General features: G+C 34.6%; 2 protein-coding genes across 2 annotated transcripts; both read left to right on the top strand.

Moving 5' to 3' along the window:
* The first annotated feature begins 2,989 nt into the window (after positions 1–2,989).
* Positions 2,990–11,615, top strand: LOC133856573 (protein DOWNY MILDEW RESISTANCE 6). Its single transcript, XM_062291634.1, has 4 exons — positions 2,990–3,298; positions 3,380–3,627; positions 10,499–10,823; positions 10,937–11,615. The coding sequence occupies exons 1-4, from the start codon at positions 3,101–3,103 to the stop codon at positions 11,180–11,182; spliced, it is 1,017 nt and encodes a 338-aa protein (XP_062147618.1). The 5' UTR covers positions 2,990–3,100; the 3' UTR covers positions 11,183–11,615.
* A 4,129-nt stretch (positions 11,616–15,744) lies between these two features.
* Positions 15,745–17,129, top strand: LOC133861329 (uncharacterized). Its single transcript, XM_062297087.1, has 4 exons — positions 15,745–15,886; positions 15,998–16,600; positions 16,703–16,719; positions 16,956–17,129. Exons 1-4 carry the CDS (start codon positions 15,745–15,747, stop codon positions 17,127–17,129), a joined length of 936 nt encoding a protein of 311 aa, XP_062153071.1.
* The last annotated feature ends 2,625 nt before the right edge of the window (positions 17,130–19,754 follow it).

Here is a 19,754-nt window from a genome sequence, read left to right as displayed (position 1 = left end):
TTTTTACCTCTTTTGACGGTTCATTTTAATTCACGATGCTAAGAATTCCAAGGATCCTTAGCCGGACATATATGTCTTTTCATGTGTCACATTAAATAGAAGGGTCCCAAAAGCATCTAGATGCCATGAATCCTACAAAAACGTTATCTCTAAAGAGGACTATATTTGGATCTGGGGTTGATTTGAGACGTAAGAGATATATATATATATATATATATACATTGGACCTACAAAACATGTGTTGGCAGCCTTGTCAACTATTATGGAGATTTTTAATAATTTTGTTGTTCGATTTATTTTTCCAATTTGAAATAATAAGTATGAGAGAGCTCTCATGATAGTCCGCTTATCTAGCTAGGCAGGTGGGTTCTATAATGATTTTTTCACATTTACAATCCAAACACCTAATTGCTGAAAATTTGAAACAAAAGGAGAATGGTCTCTGGTTTTCAAAATGTTCTTTAAATTTAAGAGAAATTTTACTTAATTGCCCTCAACTTTCATCTTTTTTCAATCTCCCCCCTAAAGTTAAAAAACTATCAATTTAGTGTTTCAAATTTTTATTTTTTTTACAATCTCACTCATCACATTAAGATTTGGGGTTAAATTAGATTTTTACCTCTAGGGTGGCACGGCCACCCTAATGGGCCGGGGGTGGCGACAGGCCACCTTAGAGATGGGGTTGGCTCGCAGGCCACCCCCTTTCTTTCTTCTTCTTCTTTTTCTTTTATTTATTTATTTTTTAAAATATTGATTTTTCTGTTTTTAATATATATATATATATATTTGTTTAAGATTGACATATGTCATCATTCTATTGGTGCTGTCATGACACATTAACGGAATCCATCAAGTATTTTGACAGAATTTGATTGCATGGACTAAATTGTTATTTTGGTCTATTCCGATGATATCTTAAATATTTTTTATACTCCAGGAAGTGATTTGTAATTTAGGTCAACCACAATAATTGATTTTGCATTTATCCCTATTTTTTATTCCGTAGGGAGCGATTTGTAATTTAATTCAACCACATAGACTGATTTTGCATTTATCTTTTTTTTTTTTTTTTGAAAAAATAGTTTGGTTTAGTTTAGTTTTTTATTTTTAAGAAAATAAATGTATTATAGAAATATAATAAATAATGTCTTTTTTGACACACTTTGGTAATTTGATGTATCAATTTTACACATTTTTTACTTTAAATAACTATTTTAAAAAACACTTTTTTTTTAAAAAAAAATAGTTATTTATTTATTTTTTTTATTTTTAACGAAGGACTTGAGTATTTCTTTGATCAAATATCACAAGCATAAAGCTCTTACATTACAAAGCATAAAGCTCTGCAAAATTATAGTCATATGCTATGAGGTTACATAGTCATAGATATAAATAAAATTCTTAAACATAGTCATAGATAGAAATAAAATTCTTAAAATAAAGTGTTATCTATGACTTTAATATTTCGTTAACCCATGTTAAAAAATAGTTAAAGAGCAGATTTGCTCCAAGCAGACTAGATCTAAAACAATGGTAGCTAAATATCCTAAAAAAAAAAAAATTAAAACCGACCGTGAGAAATAACACCTCACACCTAACTAATGAGGCCTTGAGAGATAACCATTCACACCTAATTAATCTTCATCCCATAAATCGCCCATAAGGTCTGATTTAAAGAGAATAAAACTTTTATTCAAACCAAAAACACAACTAGTACTAAACAGCGGCGGCCAGAAAAAAGATAAATAGTACAATAATGAGGTAGATGAATAGATACATGGGGGAATGTCAAAAATGCTGATGTAATTGAAAAACACTTACCACCGAAAGAAAAATCAGAATGATAGGGAAAGAGTAAGAGAGAGGAGTAGGCTAAAAAAAAATGAAAAAGGTTTCTTAACGGTGAAATTTAAAGCAGGCTTCGCGACACTTAATTCTCGGGGCTTTTATATATATATATATATATAAAAGCTTGACTGATGAGGCATTCCCGAAAAAAAATGGCATCTTTTGTACAATTAAAAAGCTTGAAATTAGTACGCGTTGCGCACGCGGTGCCATTGATTAATCACATGCATCGCACATGCCTTATGATTCTCTATTTCAAATTTTACAACATTTGCTATGAATGAATAAAAATAGTACAAAAGGTAAATTCTTCACTCTCTACCACATTAGCATATGGATCTTCCTCTCCAGACAATAAAAGATTATTTTAATAAAATAGATTTTAAAAAAAAATTAGATAAGTGGGTGTATGATTTTTTTTGAAAAGTAATTAGGTAAAATAGAAATTTAAATAAGTTATTAAGGACAGCAAATGATCGAAATGGTTCACCTTACACACAACATCTTATTATATTCTCCTCCTCTGATTATCTAATTAAGATTCTTGATTTAGACAAGACTGGAGATGCTCTCTAGAGTCGTTTGTAAGAACTCAATTTCTAAAGAAAAATAAAATAAAAAATAAAAAATTGTTCTCCAATTAACCTCTATTGATTTAGGAGTATTTTATTACTTTCGGTAATCAATGCTTATTGGGTCCCATTAATCCCTTGACTTCGTCGCTTGCTTGACTCACTTGGGTTCTTGCTCTCTTGGCCACAACCAAATTCCAATTGCCATCGTGCCTCAAAGAAATGTCACCTTTCAATTTCATTCTAACCACATTTTCACCAAAGTTCCATTCACTACTTTGTCCCACGTACACCCATTTTCTTTTTAAGTTTAATTAGTTTCCAATTGCACCCAATCGAAAATCAAAGATGTATATTTGTCTATGTGTTTTGATTTTTTGAAGATGTTTTTTATTTTTTTTAAAACGTGAATGGCAATTTTATGAAAAAAAAAAATGGTAGGGAAAAAGCATTATTAGAAACGCGGCATCCAATCATATAGCTGCAATTGTCCAATGGGCCAGTAGCTAGAACCAAATCTTACGCCAAAGCCCAAACTATAAAGTATATAAATACGCAAGAGTAGTTCTCATAATCTCATCACTTTCGTGGAAACTACCAAGGGAGTAAGCAGAGTATAGAGTGCTGACATCATTGCTCTGGCTCTCTAATTTTCCTTTTGCTTTTGTCTTTTTACATACATGGACACAAAGGTCCTATCCACAGGGGTTCGCTACTCAAGCTTGCCGGAAAGCTATGTACGGCCAGTATCCGACCGACCCCGGCTATCCGAAGTATCCAGTTGCGAGGATGTTCCAATCATCGACTTGGGCTGTGAGGATAGGCCCCAAATCGTCAAACAAATTGGCGATGCCTGCAAGTCGTATGGATTTTTCCAGGTACAGTACCATACAAATAACTGGCTATCTTTTTTAGACATGCAATTCCTTCGTTTACCATGTGTCTGTTTGTGTGTCTAGGTGGTCAATCACGGCGTGTCTTCGGAGGCAGTGGACAAGATGTTAGAGGTGGCTCATGACTTCTTTAGTCTGTCGGTGGAGGAGAAGCTCAAGTTGTACTCAGATGACCCGTCAAAGACAATGAGACTTTCCACCAGTTTTAATGTGAAGAAGGAGAAGGTTCACAACTGGAGAGACTACCTTCGACTCCATTGTTATCCTTTGGAAAAGTTTGTGCCTGAGTGGCCTTCCACTCCCTCTGCCTTCAAGTAAGCTCTCTCTCTCTCTCTCTCTCTCTCTCTCTCAAAAAGTCATTCGACGCCTGACACATCTTCCACGTTTTTTACCACTATTAAAAAAAGAAAAAGAAAAATAACTTATGCTTGCTCTCAATCAAATTCTGAGATTTTTTTTTTTTTTTTTGATTTTTTTATTTATAGTGTCCATAAAAGAACTTTGAGTTGAAAGAACAGTGAGGGGGAGGCAGCGACCAAAGCCTTATAAACGACAATATAATTATAACTATAACAGTTTTAAGGTAGCAAAATTATTATCGTATACGTCTCGACATATATAAAACATGTAACAAATCTTAAAAAAAAGACTCGGTGAAATAGACGTGCATGTAAACTTTTGGCCCAAACCCTAAATATTAAATATACCATCTCAAGAGATCTATGGTATCTATTTAAAATGATTCGTAGTACACAGATCCAAATAACGAAAAACTGCATGTTTGACTAACCGTAGAATATCATGCAAGTAAGAAGACGAGATTCATACCTATTAATCTTAACTCACTGGTTTCTTATTACTTTGTCTTTACTAAGGTTAGAATTAGGTTATGACTGACGCGTATCTTGGGGGAATATCTGCGAATCCCCTGCATTACGAATCTACTTTAAGTCTTTTTTAATTATTATTCTAGCAAATAAGATGGTACTAGGACAAAATCTACTAATCTAGGTAGAAAGCTCCAATTCCGGGTGTTTCCCCTGTATTAAAAATATTTCGTAAATTGACCAAGTTTAGGGTCCACTCTAGTAACTGCCCCATGTGCCTGTGTGCCTGTCCCAAAGCTCGTTTTGTGAATGATCTGGCTCATCTGAGACATTTCTCGGCAGGGTCGTTGGCATATAGCCCTCCAAGATACACATATGCTCACATGCACACATGAACATGAGGACATAATAATAATAATAACTACTTCCATTTTTATGACACATTAAAACTTTTTTTCAAATAAAAAATAAAAAGTATTAACAAACCTTCTTTGTGGAAGGTGGATTTAATTCATCTCTATATTCATTTTGTGTTTTTTTGGTCGACAACGTGTTCTGTGTTTGTTAACGACCTTATTTTCTTTTTTTAAGTAAGACTCGCTCTTCAAAAATTGAAAGTTATTTTTATCTTCACATACGTTACGTCTAAACATTTTTTTTTTCTTCTACAATTATAACTCTAAACTATTTTACAAACTTGGTGTCTAAAATCAAACAAGTAAACCATTTTGTCATGTATTAGAAATGTTGATTGTGGAGTGCCCCACACGACATCCCATTTGAAATTTTATTGGTTTTTGTAAAAGTCCAAGAAGATCGATCTATTTTAAACACACTCAATCAATCATCTATATATCCTACCCTTGCAATAATATTAAATGCATCGTCATTGCTTATCGATTCTTAATTCAAAGGCTGATCTAATTTGCGTAGCTCAGCAGATCGCAACCTTCTTTTATCAAGGATTGGTCTATATATAAATAAACCGATCGACGGAAAATGACAAACTAGTGGATTCCACATAATTAGACAAAAAGATTATTCCCAAACCGGCCAGTCAAATTCATGTGATTAAGAGCATGCATGGTGCGAAGGATTCCACTTGTTGGGATTCCCAATGGAATTTCATGTGGAATCATAATCATTGGACCAAATTTTTTAGATACACTTGTCAATGTTGTCATCCTTCTATCGTTCTTCTATTCTATAACAAATATATATAATTCGAAAATTATTCGCATTTTAGAATATTACATTTTCTCAAACCTTAAACATAGATTCCACCCAGCTAGGGATTAAGTGTTCAAACGACAGATGGAGCTTCAATTAACATTATATATTTAAGAGTTTAAATTTTAAAGAGAAAAAAAGTGACTCCACATGAACCAACATGAGGATAGGAATTGGCTGCAACTTCTCGATTTCTATGACGAGAGACTCTTGGACTTTGGTAGAATTCACGTGACCGAGCAAGTATTTGAGAAATTCAAAATTTGTTCAAACACATAAATTCTATTCATCTTCTCGTAATTGTACGTCCAATTGCAATTCACGCAGCGGGAATTGGGGGATCCCCATACTCATCCGTCAATACCATTCTGTGGGCACTCCTGCATTACTAGTACTAGTTTATGCCTTTGGTTGACTTCACCAATCAGTTGGCGAAGTAGGGCCGGCGCACATATTATTGATGGACTTTTATTTTCGATAGCGCGGGACACGTGCAAGGTAGGTAAAATTGAATGGTCCAGATTGTGAGCAATCTCCATCCTAATAACTAAATAGTTTACGATAGTCGGCTTTCAAGCAAAATAAGTAGAATAGATTTTTTCTATTTAGTGTGAATAGAAAAGATACTTTTTTTGCTTATTCATTATTCCACACTACAAATAATTTTTTATTATTTTTTTCACATAAAATAATATTTAAATGCTAGTAAAGAATAGAATAAAAAATTTGTTAAAAAGAATATAAAAAAACAGTAATTAAAATAAAAAATTTTACTTTTTTTTTTTTTTATAATTATTTTAACTAGTTTTAGTGGGGATGACCCATACAATTAAATATGCGCCGGACAACCGGAGACTTTGTCTACTGATTGAACGGTGATGACGCCGACAAAGTTGACATCAGTACTTTTGACAATCCGGTACACACACTTCTACTGAATTTGGCCACCTTCTGTGACGTCATGATCTCAACCGCGTTGTCGTAAGCGAAATCGAGTCACGCTGTGTGTGATTGATTGGTGAGGTGTCATCACCTCATCGGGGTGTGCACAAAAGGTTCTGGCGTGGTGCTGAGTCAAGCAGGGTAGCACCGTAGCAGGGTAGTTGTATAGGTTAATAGCCTGGTGTGGCTAGATTTGTCGCGTTCTAACGGATTTTTTTTTACTGTTTTTTTTTTTTTCTTAAATTTTTTATTTATTTATTATACTTATTTTATATTATTAGTAAAATATTTTTTACTTAATTTTTTTAAGTGATTAATGTGAGATTTTACTTAAAACACCAACACATGATATATCAACAACATAAATATAAAGAATAACAAATTATTATTATTGTCAAGTCTCTTAGAATTTCCATTCATTTTGGTCTTCTTTCGCTTTTCTGCTAGTAAAAAAGAGCTTCTTTTTTCTTTTTCTTCTTTTTTTTTTTTTTTTTTTTTTTTTTTTTTTTTTCATAAAAGCATGTTTTTCAAGGAAAATTGAGCATTTGATTGTTAGAAAGTAATGGCTGTCAAAAAAGTGTTTCTGAAAAGTAGGGGAGTTGGTAAGAAAACGCATTTTTTATATTAAAAAAAAAAACGTGAGAATTGAGCATTGAAAATGAACTTAAAAATTCATTCATTGAAATTGAATAATGAATAAAGCCCAATAGTCAAAAACATCGGTAGCTTATGCTTTGAACCTGGTCCGAATCTCCTAATAGTGGTATTTGGTGTATGGAGGTGTCTTTTGAAAAAAAAGTTTTGAAAAAGAGTAATGATTCAATGCCACTCAAAGATATAATTTTTCACCATCTTCTCTATGTGTCAAGGTGGTCTCCCACTACTTTTTGAGTTTTTTTATTTTTTAAAAATAAATTAAGGTTGTGAAAAGTTGTATATTTAGATGGTAGTGAATCTATTACTCTTTAAAAGAAGGAAGGGTCTACTTTCTTAAAACGCGTTTTTTTTTTTCCAAAGTTCTTTTTGATAAAATTGCTTTTGAAAAGGATGTACAAAAAGATCCTTTAAAAGTTGCTAAATCTTTGTTTGGTAAGAAAAAATTATACTTTTAATAATCAACAAAAATGTCAAACATAAACCGGGATTTTGATTTTTTTGGCATTAGATTTTTTAAAATCAAAATTCAATTCTAATTATGAGCAATTTTAAGGTTTGACTTTTTAAATTAAAATTTGAAAAAATTAAATAAAATATGATTTATTTTTGAAAAAAATAAAAAATAATCAATATTTTTAGTTGAAATATCTAGGTGGGCCCCTAAAAATTTTATATCACGGACGAATTCTAGTTGAAATATTTAGGTGGACCCCTAAAAATTTATGTATCTTCTACCTACATTGTAGCCTAGGCGGGCCATAGCTATTAAAATCCTTTAAATTAGTTTTATATCAAGGACAAATTTTAGTGGAAATATAGGTGGACCCCTAAAAATTCATCTATTTCTCATATGGTCCTAACATCTTAAATCTCACACAATCCTATCTTTCATTTTAGCCCCCCATTTGTTAACGTGTTTTGCGAGATATGTATTGTTTATTATTTTAGAAAGTGTTCTGTATACTTTAAATACCTTAAGTTCTTTGTAGCTACACTCTTGCTAGGGCTAGAAAATGAATAAACTGCTCATTTGGTGAAGTTTTTTGTTTTTTTTGTTTTGTTTTGTTCTTTTTTTTTTTGTTGTTCTCACCATATTGGTAGGTTTATTCTTATTAAGTTTTCTAGTATGCTTCATTTGTTTGGGGCCAAAATATTTTCTGTATTTTTCGGTATTTGGTGCAACTGAAAAATGTTGGTTAACGGAAATCATTTTTAGTTTGATCGTAAAAGCATATTTAATTTTTGGAAAACGATATATGGTTTTAATCGTTTTTTTGGATAAAAACTATTTATTCTTTCACTCATGTTTGTGGGAAATCCCCTACCGTCGGGCATTAGAGTTTGTTAGTAGCCCGAAATTTACTGCCAAAAGTCCTTGAATTTTAATATCTGATTGCCGGAATTTGACGATGTCCTACGACCGTCACCGAATTTCGACGGACCAGATTCCGATCAAACTAGCCATAATTTAGTTAGTACTATCAGAATTAACCGAAATCTAGTCATTTGTGTCGGATTTCGACCACCTTTGTCGAAATCCGACCAACCCATATTCCAATGAAACTAGTTGGAATTTGACCATTGCTGCCGATTTCGGCAATAGTAGCGGGAATCCGATGAAAGTGGTCGAAATCTTGCCAGCCAGTGACGAAATCTCGTCATCAGTGATTTTTCGTCGTTGGTATTTTTTTGTAAGAGCCAAACGTCGAAAAATACTTTAGTAAATTATTTTTTTAATAATTTCGTTGAAAACATTTTACGACAACAAACATTTTACGTCAAAACAAATAAAACAGTAATTTTGATTTTCTTGTAGCTTTTGAATTGCTTGTTAGTTATTAAGTGCTTAGGAGTAGGATATAACTATTAGCGGACCTATATGGGGGCTAGGGGGGGCCTTGGCCCCCCCAACCCCCAAAATTTCCCCCAAAAAAAAAAAAAAAAAAAATCTATATATATATATATATATATATATATATATATATATATATATATATATATATATATATATATATTAAATTTTACCTTAAATTTTGTTTATTTTTTTAGTTTGCCCCCCCCAAAATTTTTTTCTTTTAATTTGGCCCCCTCAGATTTACAAGGCTGGATCCGCCACTGGATATAACTATGAAAGAGAGGGAGAGAGAGTACAAAGGAAAAGTTAGAAGTGCATTCAAAATTGATAAAGGTCTCTAGCAATTTGTTGTTGGAATAGTAATTGTGTGGCAGTCTATGGGATACACATTTTTAAATATATAAATATATCAAGAAGAAAACAAGGACACAACACCGTAATGCAAAGCAATACACGTCTCGATTGGCTCGATTTGTTAGTTTCCATTCATAGAAAACGATGGCGAGCATATCTATAAAGGAAAAAGTAATTAAATAAAAGAATATAAAATGGGTATTTCTCAATCTCTTGGGTCGAGTAACTGGGGTGACGTCATGTCTTACGATAGATCTTAGATATTTTTCTTATTTAAATTTGGAAATTTCTCAGAAATTTCTTGACTCTATTGATATATATAAATCTTAGATATTTTTCTTTTACATATATTTAAATTTGAGAATGCTAGTTTCACACTTCTGTCATTTATTGCTTCTATACCCCCCAATATGTGAGATAGTAGTGAAATAACAAATTAGACGTATGCACGATGAAGATCATCTCAATCTCAAGGGAAATAAAGAGAATTTATTTTCTCATTCAGATTAGAGTTTATAGATTTTTTAGTATATATATTGTGACGTTATTTAAATTTTTTAATTGTGTGACACTATATATATAATTAGATGCAACAAAACAAAATTACTATATTTAAATGACTTGGTACCATATATACCATTAGAAGCAACAAACCGAAATCTGAATAAAACCATATTAGTGTATTGCAAAGTTTACTTGATTCTTGTGAGTTGTATGATCGAAAGTTTGTCACATATGGATTTAGAGTAATACTAGTAGTACTATACTACACTTACTATTCCACCATCATCCCACCGAGCTAATGTAATAGTGTTCATTAGTCTTTAATTTTTTTTTTTTATTTTTAAAAAATAAAGGCTAATCTAAGGGCAAATGGATACACACTAACACATTAGACCAATGGATTATGGGTGTAGTATGTAACATTACTCATAGATTTAAAGATCTTCTTGAGTCAATTTCTGTCCAAATCCTTTACGATGTGTTTGACCTGAGTTGAACATGGGTCAGGAGGCCCAGGTAATAGTTGCTTAGTCCAGGTCGCAGGTCTAGTTTGGATTAGAGCCCACAATGCTTATTCAATGATAGCATACTTGATTGGATCAAGTCATTCTTGTAGTCCAGCATTAAAGAATAAGAAAAATGAATTGGTATTTAGTTTTTACTAGCTACAAATCTCTTATAAACTGACGTATGTTACTAAACAATTAAATTTACTTAGTAAATTTACACGGCACAGGTGAATTTGTTAGGAATTTGAGTACAAACATTGTTGTTTCCAAAATAAAAAGCTAATGTAAGGTTCCCTTGTTTTGACAGGGAAGTTGTGAGTAATTACTGCATGGAAGTTCGACAACTTGGGTTCAGATTAGAGGAACTCATAGCAGAGAGCTTAGGCGTGGAAAGGGACTGCATAAAGAACATCTTGGGAGAGCAAGGACAGCATATGGCTGTGAACTATTACCCACCTTGTCCGGAACCTGAACTAACATATGGATTGCCAGGCCATACTGATCCCAATGCCCTCACAATTCTACTTCAAGACCTTCAAGTAACAGGCCTTCAGGTCCTCAAAGACGGCAAGTGGCTTGCTGTTAATCCTCACCCAAATGCATTTGTCATCAACATTGGCGATCAGTTGCAGGTAAACTTAGTTTGATTGTATATCTATAAATAAACTGCTTATGTGATTTTACTTGAAACACACGCCAATGACAAGTTCCTGAGGGAATTTAACATGACAATGAGTGATTGCAGGCAGTGAGTAATGGGGTGTATAAGAGTGTTTGGCACCGAGCTATAGTCAATGCTGACAACCCAAGGATGTCAATAGCTTCATTCTTCTGCCCATCCGACGATGCGTTAGTCAAAGCCCCGAATTCACTGACGGATGATGGATCAGCAGCTACATACAGGGGTTTCACATATGCAGAGTACTACCAGAAGTTTTGGAGTAGGGACTTGGAAAAAGAACATTGTTTGGAACTTTTCAAGAATAAGTAGCCTTAGTGCGCGTAGTCATCAACCATTTTTTTCCTACTATTATAGCATTGTTCTTGTCGCAGATGAAGTGCCAGCAGAGGGCCACAACCATCTTTTTTCTTAAGAAAAGCTCAATGGCAGCATGGTTGAAATGCTCCCACACTGCCATCAATTCATTTCTTAAGTAAATGGGTATATGTGTGGGGCATTTCAGTTTACTTAAGAAGTAAGTTGATGCCAGTGTTTGGCCATTTAAGCCATGCTGCCATTGAGCTTTTCTTAACAAAATCATGGCAGTGGAGCTTTGCAATTCATTTGCGACAAGAAAAGTATGTAAGAAATCAATGTGTTCCTATACCACATTTAATAGTTGTAACGGTAATGGCTAAATAATTACTGGAACGATAATTATAATAATTGTATTCAATATGATTTAAACGTTTTTTATATTCCACATTATGGTTTATGATAATAACGATTTTTTAATTTATGTTTCTGATTTAATTCCTTGATGGAAGAAAGAAAATCTGCTAACTAATAAATATGAGGGGTCCCTGGCCTACCTATATAAAGAGCCATGTGTATCCATCTATTGGCATTGGTAGGCATAGGTCTGAAGATCTTCTCTCTAATTTTATGTTTTTTTTTTTTTTTTTTTCAGAATCCATGTTGTTGTAGAAAAGTTTATTCATCTTGTTTGAACAAAGCAGAGGTATTTAAAATTATTCTGCTGCTTATTAAAATTAGCATTTGATTTATATTATGCTAACATACGGTATCAGAGCCTACCTTTATGCCTATTTGTTCAACGTTATGTTTATTGTTATGTCACGTATTGTTTTGCTATTTTATAATTGGATCGGGATCGCCGAGTTTTGCATCTGGTTATTGTTCATTGCACGTACTGTTTTCACATCTATGCCTAAAAGCTGTGAAGCATGAAACCGAAACTTGAACACAATAAAACTGTTTTTGTGAAATAGCAATGACCCAATTGCAGCAGAAAAACATGACATACAGTTGAAAAGCATACGGGTTTTCAGCATGGTTTTGTATTTGATTATACTGTTGAAAAGGATGAAATTTTCTTTTCTCATATACTATTTTGGGTTGTTAACCCACTGTAATCCCATTGAGAATCGAGCTTGAAGGATCCAGCAGTGAATCACTGCATAAGTGACGATCACTAAAGCTCCACGAGGTTGCTAATGGACGACGCCTCCTCACCGAAAAGTGCTAGCGTCGACGCTTCCTCTCCACGCCTGTGACACCATTGTCGTGCAAGGGGAGGCCGCAGCAAGCGGGCCCTCCTCGCCATTGTCACCGGCAGCCCTTGCGGGCCAGCCAGGGTTCTAGGAAATGGCAACCTGTAGGGGTCGCCGTGGCTATTGAGCAGCGGCCCTTCGTGACCGCTGCATAAAGAACGTCGGCGGCGACACTTAAAAGGGGTGGCGGCTGGGTTTCTTTTTTAGGATTTGCAACCCATATATAACATTACAGGTTGGGTTTGGGCATCTGGTATGGTTTTTTTTTTTTTAAAAAAAAAAATTATTAAAAAAAAAGAAGAAGAAGAAGAAGAAGAAAAAGGAAAGGGGCATTTAAGTGGGTTGACCCGGTTTGGGTCAGCCCTATACAGAGACTCAGAAGGCCAATATAGTGGCCCATTTGAATTTTGTGAAAATAAGAAAAAATTGGGTTTAAGTGATGATTTGAACTCGAGACCTTTGAATCCATAAATTGTCAATCTTCAAACCATTAAGTTAGACCTGATTTTATGCTTTCACATTAAGGTTCTATTCACTTTATTATTACAGTGTTGTGTATTAAAATTATTGTTTCTTTAATACATGATCTTGGATATATATTTGATTGTTTAATTTATATTATTTATAAATTGCTTGATGCCTAGACATAAAAATAATTAACAATACCATATATGTTGGCGTGTTTATAATAATATTCCAGAATGCAATGTCTTGAAAAGTTTTGGCTAGGAAAGTCTTGGGATTTAAGTCTGTCCAAGTGACCCACCTCACTTTCGTGGGAACTCACCTGGTTGCACCTTGGAGAATGCTGTTTATCCCATTTAGTATTAGTTTGTTTTATTATTGGGGCTATGAGGCATCTATAAAGTTATTAGATGTTAATGAAGTCGCAATTATTATAATAATTTTGGGAGAGCCACAGCATCCCAATTTTAGAATAATAAGTGCTTATTCAATGATAACATACTTGATTGGATCAAATCATTCTTGTTGTCCATCGTTAAAGAATAAGAAAAATGAATTGGTATTAAGTTTTTACTACAAATCTCTTATAAATTGACATCAGTTACTAAACAATTAAATTTACTTAGTAAATTTACACGGCGCAGGTGAATTTGTTAGGAATTTGAGTAAAAACATTGTCGTTTCCAAAATAAAAAGCTAATGTAAGGTTCCCTTGTTTTGACAGGGAAGTTTTGAGTAATTACTGCGTGGAAGCTCGACAACTTGGGTTCAGATTAGAGGAACTCATAGCAGAGAGCTTAGGCGTGGAAAGGGATTGCATAAAGAACATCTTGGGAGAGCAAGGATAGCATATGGCTGTGAACTATTACCCACCTTGTCCGGAACCAGAACTGACATATGGATTGCCAGGACATATTGATCCCAACGCCCTCCCAATTCTACTTCAAGACCTTCAAGTAGCAGGCCTTTAGGTCCTCAAAAACGGCAAGTGGCTTGCTGTTAATCCTCACCCAAATGCATTTGTCATCAACCTTGGCAATCAGTTGCAGGTAAACTTAGTTTGATTGTACATCTATAAACTGCTTATGTGATTTTACTTTAAACACACACCAATGACAAGTTCCCGAGGGAATTTAACATGACAATGAGTGATTGTAGGCAGTGAGTAATGGGGTGTATAAGAGTGTTTGGCACTGAGCTATAGTCGATGTTGACAAGCCAAGGATGTCAATAGCTTCATTCTTTTGCCCGTCCGACGACGCATTAGTCAGCACTCCGAATTCACTGACTGATGATGGATCAACAGCTACATACAGGGGTTTCACATATGTAAACTATTACCAGAAGTTTTGGAGTAGGGACTTGGAAAAAGAACATTGTTTGGAACTTTTCAAGAATAAGTAGCCTTAGTGCCCGTAGTTGTCAACCATTTTTTTCCTACTATTATAGCATTGTTCTTGTTGCAAATGAAGTGCCAACAGAGGGCCACGACCATCTTTTTTCTTAAGAAAAGCTCAATGGCAGCATGGTTGAAATGCTCTGACATTGCCATCAATTCTTTTCTTAAGTAAATGGATGGCTGTGTGAGGCATTTCAATTGATTTAAGAAGTAAGTTGATGGCAGTGTTTGGCCATTTAAGCCATGCTGCCATTGAGCTTTTCTTAACAAAATCATGACAGTGGAACTCTACAATTCATTTGCGACAAGAAAAGCTTAATAGTAGAATGGCTGAAATTCAGCCTAACAATGATTGTGCTATTCAATTAGTAGGTAGAAGTTTCTAATTTGTTAGCCATAAGTTGAACCTTTAATTATCTTTTGCTGATTGTTTGATTCTCTCTTGGTCCATGCAGTAGAATAAGGTTGTAGTATGTGAAGTTGGACTTGTATTTTAATAAAAATAAATAAATAAACAGTTATTCTCACAAATTTATTGTTACAAAGTTTTTTTTATGAAGTTGAATAGTTGTTACAAAATACCCTATTCCCCACTAACTCCATTATCTTGTGATTTATTTCTCCATTATTTTTTGAGAATTTTTTTTCCCATTTTGTTGTGGTTTAATTCTTCATTTGAAACATGTAAGAATCTTAGTTCTGGTTATATGTGTCTTGCAACATTTGAGATTTATATGCATATAGAATGTGTGAGATATAAAATGGAGACTATTTTCCTTTTTCTTTGTTGGAACTTTTGTTATCTCTGGGATTCTTTTCAATTTCCTTTTTTTGGGTCTTGTTTATTGGAATGTATAGCTTAGAAGTTCATTTTGTACAGCTGTCTATTTTCTCATTCTGTAATTGAGTTGTATAGGAAATTAGATTACTTCCTCTTCAAGTTAGTTAGTTAGCATCGGAGTTAATCGAGCACGTGTGCTTATTGTTGTTGTATAAGTACTCTCTTCCTATGTATTTTTTCATTAAGCAAATCAATAGAAGATGAAGTTCTTCTCCATTTCTTGTTGTGCACGTTTCCAGTTTCTCTCTGTTCTTTCTCATTTGCTTTGCAATTCTGCAAAGTTTGATATGGTATCAGAGCTTTTCACAAATCTGTGAAAGTTCATTCGATTCTTTTCAATTATGTTCTTCAATTTTCATTCCTCAAATCATTTCATTTTTTGTTCATCAATGGCTGTTTCTTCTTCATCTTCTTCATTGATCGAAAACTCATCAAGTCAATTTTACTTGAGCAATGGCGATCATCCAGGATCAGTATTGGTTTCTCAACCTCTCTTTGGTGCTAATTACAATACATGGAGTAGATCCATGATTGTCTCCCTCATAGCAAAGAACAAGATGGCATTCATCGATGGTTCTTTGCCTCAACCACACCATCTCCTGTAGATGAGGCAATGTTTCATGCTTGGACTCGATGCAATAACATGATCATTGCCTGGATTCTGAACTCGGTTTTGAAAGAAATTGCTTCAAGTGTGATATACATCACCACTTGTGTCGGAATGTGGCAGGATCTAAAGGATCGTTTCTCTCAAGGTAATGGTCCTCGAATTTTTCAACTTTAGAAACTTCTTGCAAACCTATCTCAAGAGAACTTATCTGTTAGTGATTATTTCACTAAGATCAAAAGTCTATGGGATGAATTAGACAATTATGATATGATTCCTTCATGCACTTATGGAGGAATGCGGGCTATTTATGAGAAACACAACCGAGATCATGTGTTTAAGTTTTTAATGGGTCTTGATGATTCATTTGCTCATATTCGGGGACAAATCCTGCTCAATGATCTTCTTCCCCCAACTAACAAGGTCTTTTCACTGATAATGCAAGAAGAGTGTCAAAAAGAGATTTCTGTTGCCGCTTTGGTTCATGAAACTACAACACTCATGACCAAAACTAATGCGGCTCCAATGCAAAAGTCTGGTAAATGGATCAACCGCAAGGAGAAACCTATTTGCTCTCACTGTGGAATTCCTAGACACACGATTGACAAGTGTTATAGGGTCCATGGGTTTCCACCTGGATTCAAATTCACCAAGAATCAATCTTCTGCTCATTCAGTAAACCACGTACAAGGAACTGATTTTACTAATGATTCAACTCCACAGCATCCCATCACTATTGAGCAATGCCAGCAGCTGATGGCATTTATTCAACATAAATCTACATCTTCACTGCCTGCAGCTCATTCAATTGGGCATGTTGTTCCTCAGCCAAATCCGAATACTACAGGTTCTTCATCATCTGGTATGTTTGGTCTCAACTGACATTGTTCTGTTTTCTCTTCTCAATTTTCTCATCATTCCCATTTTCATTCACTCAAAAAGCCTCCCTAGATTGTTAACACAGGGGCTACTGACCACATGGTTTGTTCTATACTTTCTTCACTCACATAACTGCCATCATTTTCACTAGTGTTCAATTACCTAATGGTGCTGTTGCTTTGGTTACTCACATAGGCACTATTAAAATTTCAGATACTCTTGTTCTTACTAATGTTATATGTGTGCCATCTTTTAATTTCAATTCGATATCCGCAATCAAGCTTATAAAAAATCTTTCTTGTTGCTTAATCTTTCTTTCCAATTACTGTTTCATACAGACTTTGAGCTCTTGGAAAACGATTGGAGTGGGAAAGGAGCACAATGGCCTTTACTACTTGCAGATTTCTGGTTCTATTCATGTTGATTCCAGCCCCCGAGTCCTCTCCACCTCAGTCAAAGTTCCTTCATCTTTTGCTGATATTTGGCATTACAGATCAGGGCATCCTTCATAATCTAGAATAAGTCTTTTACATCAGATTGTTCCTTCCATTCCTTTTGATTCTAATAATGTTTGTACAGTTTGTCCCATTGCTAAGCAACATAGATTACCCTTTTTGCATAGCAATTCAGTTTCTTGTTCTCCTTTTGAATTGATACATTGTGACATTTGGGGACCTTTTCCCACCCATTTAATAAATGGTTCCAGATTTTTCCTTACTATTGTTGATGATTATAGTAGATTCACTTGGGTTCATTTGATGTATCAAAAATCTCAAACTTGATCTATTCTTCAAATTTTCTTTCATTTGGTTTCTACTCAATTTTAACACAACATAAAATGCTTAAGATCCGATAAAGGTGCTAAATTTCAAATGGTTGATTTCTTTGCTAAACAATGAACTATTCATCAACTAAGTTGTGTTGAAACCCCTCAACAAAATTCTGTTGTTGAGAGGAAACATCAACACATCATAAATGTGGCCAGATCTTTGAGACTTCAAGCTCATTTGCCTTTTTTTTCAATTATGGGTAGATTGTGTTCTTACTGCCATTCATCTCATTAATCGTATTCCTGCCCCCAATCTTTCCAACAAAACACCTCAAGAACTTTTGTTCTCCAAACCTCCTCTCTATTCTCATCTCAAAGTTTTTGGTTGTCTGGCTTATAATTCTTCTTTATGCCGAGCTAGAAATAAATTTGATTCCCGGGCTATACCTTGTGTGTCCTTATTGGTTACCCTTATGCCATTAAAGGTTATAAGTTGTATGATCTTCACACCAAATTTGTCTTCATTTCTAGAAATGTTATTTTTCATGAACATATATTTCCTTTTGCCATAAATCTCTTGCATTCTAATTCTGATGGATGTTTTTCTTTCCCCTCTCCATCTTTTCCTATCCCATCAATTGAAACTTCATTTGTCCATCCTATCATTTCTCCAACTAATTCTGCAGATTTCTCATTTTTTGACATTCCTTTTTTCTTCTTCTTCTTCTTTTCATCCCGTTTCTATTGATTCTGTTCCTAATGATTCCACTTCTACAAAATCTGTTTCTCATGACATCTCTTCTTCTCATTCACCTCCCATTCTCACTGATCCTAATCCTTCTGTTATTCATTACTCCACAAGAACTAGGCGTCCACCTGAATATCTGCAATAGTATCACTGATTCACTGCCATCTTGCTTCTACTTTACCCGTTTCTGTTTCTAAGGATTCTTTTTTTGGTGACTCAGGTAATCTCTTTCCTCTTTTGTATCTTATGATCAACTCTCTCATTCTTTCAAACATTTTTGTCTCTCCATTTCTTCTGTTGTTGAGCCTCAGTTCTATCATGAGGCTGTTAAACATGCACACTGGCGAGATGCCATGGCTACTGAAATTTCAGCCCTTGAGGAGAATCACACTTGGGTTGTTACTAATTTACCTCCTCACAAACAACCCATTGGTTGCAAATGGGTGTACAAAATTAAGTATAGAGCTGTTGGGGGCATAGATAGGTACAAAGCCCGTTTGGTTGCCAAGGGTTACACGCAAAACGAAGGGGTAGACTATCATGAAACTTTTTCTCCGGTGGCCAAGATGTCCACTGTTCAGACCTTTCTAGCTATTGCTGCTGCCAAGCATTGGACTTTACATCAACTTGATGTAAACAATGCTTTCCTTCATGAGGAATTAGATGAAGAAGTCTATATGAAGTTACCTACCAGATTTAAGACTAAGGGGTCTCAAATTTGCAAGTTAACTAAATCCTTATATGGATTAAAACAGGCCTCTAGGCAATGGTTTTCTAAGTTTTCAGATTGTTTGCTTGATCTTGGCTTCACACAATCTAAGGTCAATTACTCTTTGTTTACAAGAAGTCAAGGATCTTCCTTCATTGCTTTATTGCTTTATGTTGGTGACATTGCCATTGCAAGCAATGATTCGGTTGATGTCAAGTCTCTTATTAGTACTCTCAATGCTAGATTTCGACTTAAAGGATCTTGGTGTTTTAAGATTTTTCTTAGGCCTTGAAATTGCTTGGACAGATAAGGGCATTTCTGTTTCTCAACAAAAATATTCCTCGAAAATTCTCCAAGATTTTGGATTGTTGGGCTCTAAACCTGTTTCTTTCCCAATAGAGCAAAATTTGAAAATGTCAAGAGATGTTGGTACTTTATTGACAAATCCTACTTCCTACAGGAGACTTATTGGCAGACTTTTATACTTGACAATTTACACGGCCTAATTTGGCCTACTCAATCCAAACTCTTAGTCAATTCATGGACACCCCTCGGCAACCCCATCTTGATGCTGCTTATCAAGTATTGAGATATGTTAAATTTTCGCCCTGGACAAGGCTTATTTTTTCTTGCAACATCTGATTTTAAATTCAAAGCATTTTGTGATGCTGATTAGGCAGGGTGCTTGGATACTCAGCGATCCATTACTAGATTTTGTGTTTTTCTTGGGACTTCTTTGATTTCCTAGAAGTCTAAGAAGCAGAATACTATCTCTCGGTCTTCTGCAGAATATGAATATCGCTCAGTGGCTTCTACTGGATGTGAGCAAGTCTAGCCTTTTACTTTGCTTCATGATCTCCACATTGATCATCCACAGGCTGCTACCTTATTTTGTGACACTCAAGCTGCCA

Source organism: Alnus glutinosa, chromosome 1 (assembly GCF_958979055.1).
Source record: "Alnus glutinosa chromosome 1, dhAlnGlut1.1, whole genome shotgun sequence".
Taxonomy (NCBI): domain Eukaryota; kingdom Viridiplantae; phylum Streptophyta; class Magnoliopsida; order Fagales; family Betulaceae; genus Alnus; species Alnus glutinosa.
This window is presented reverse-complemented; position numbering and strand designations above follow the sequence as displayed.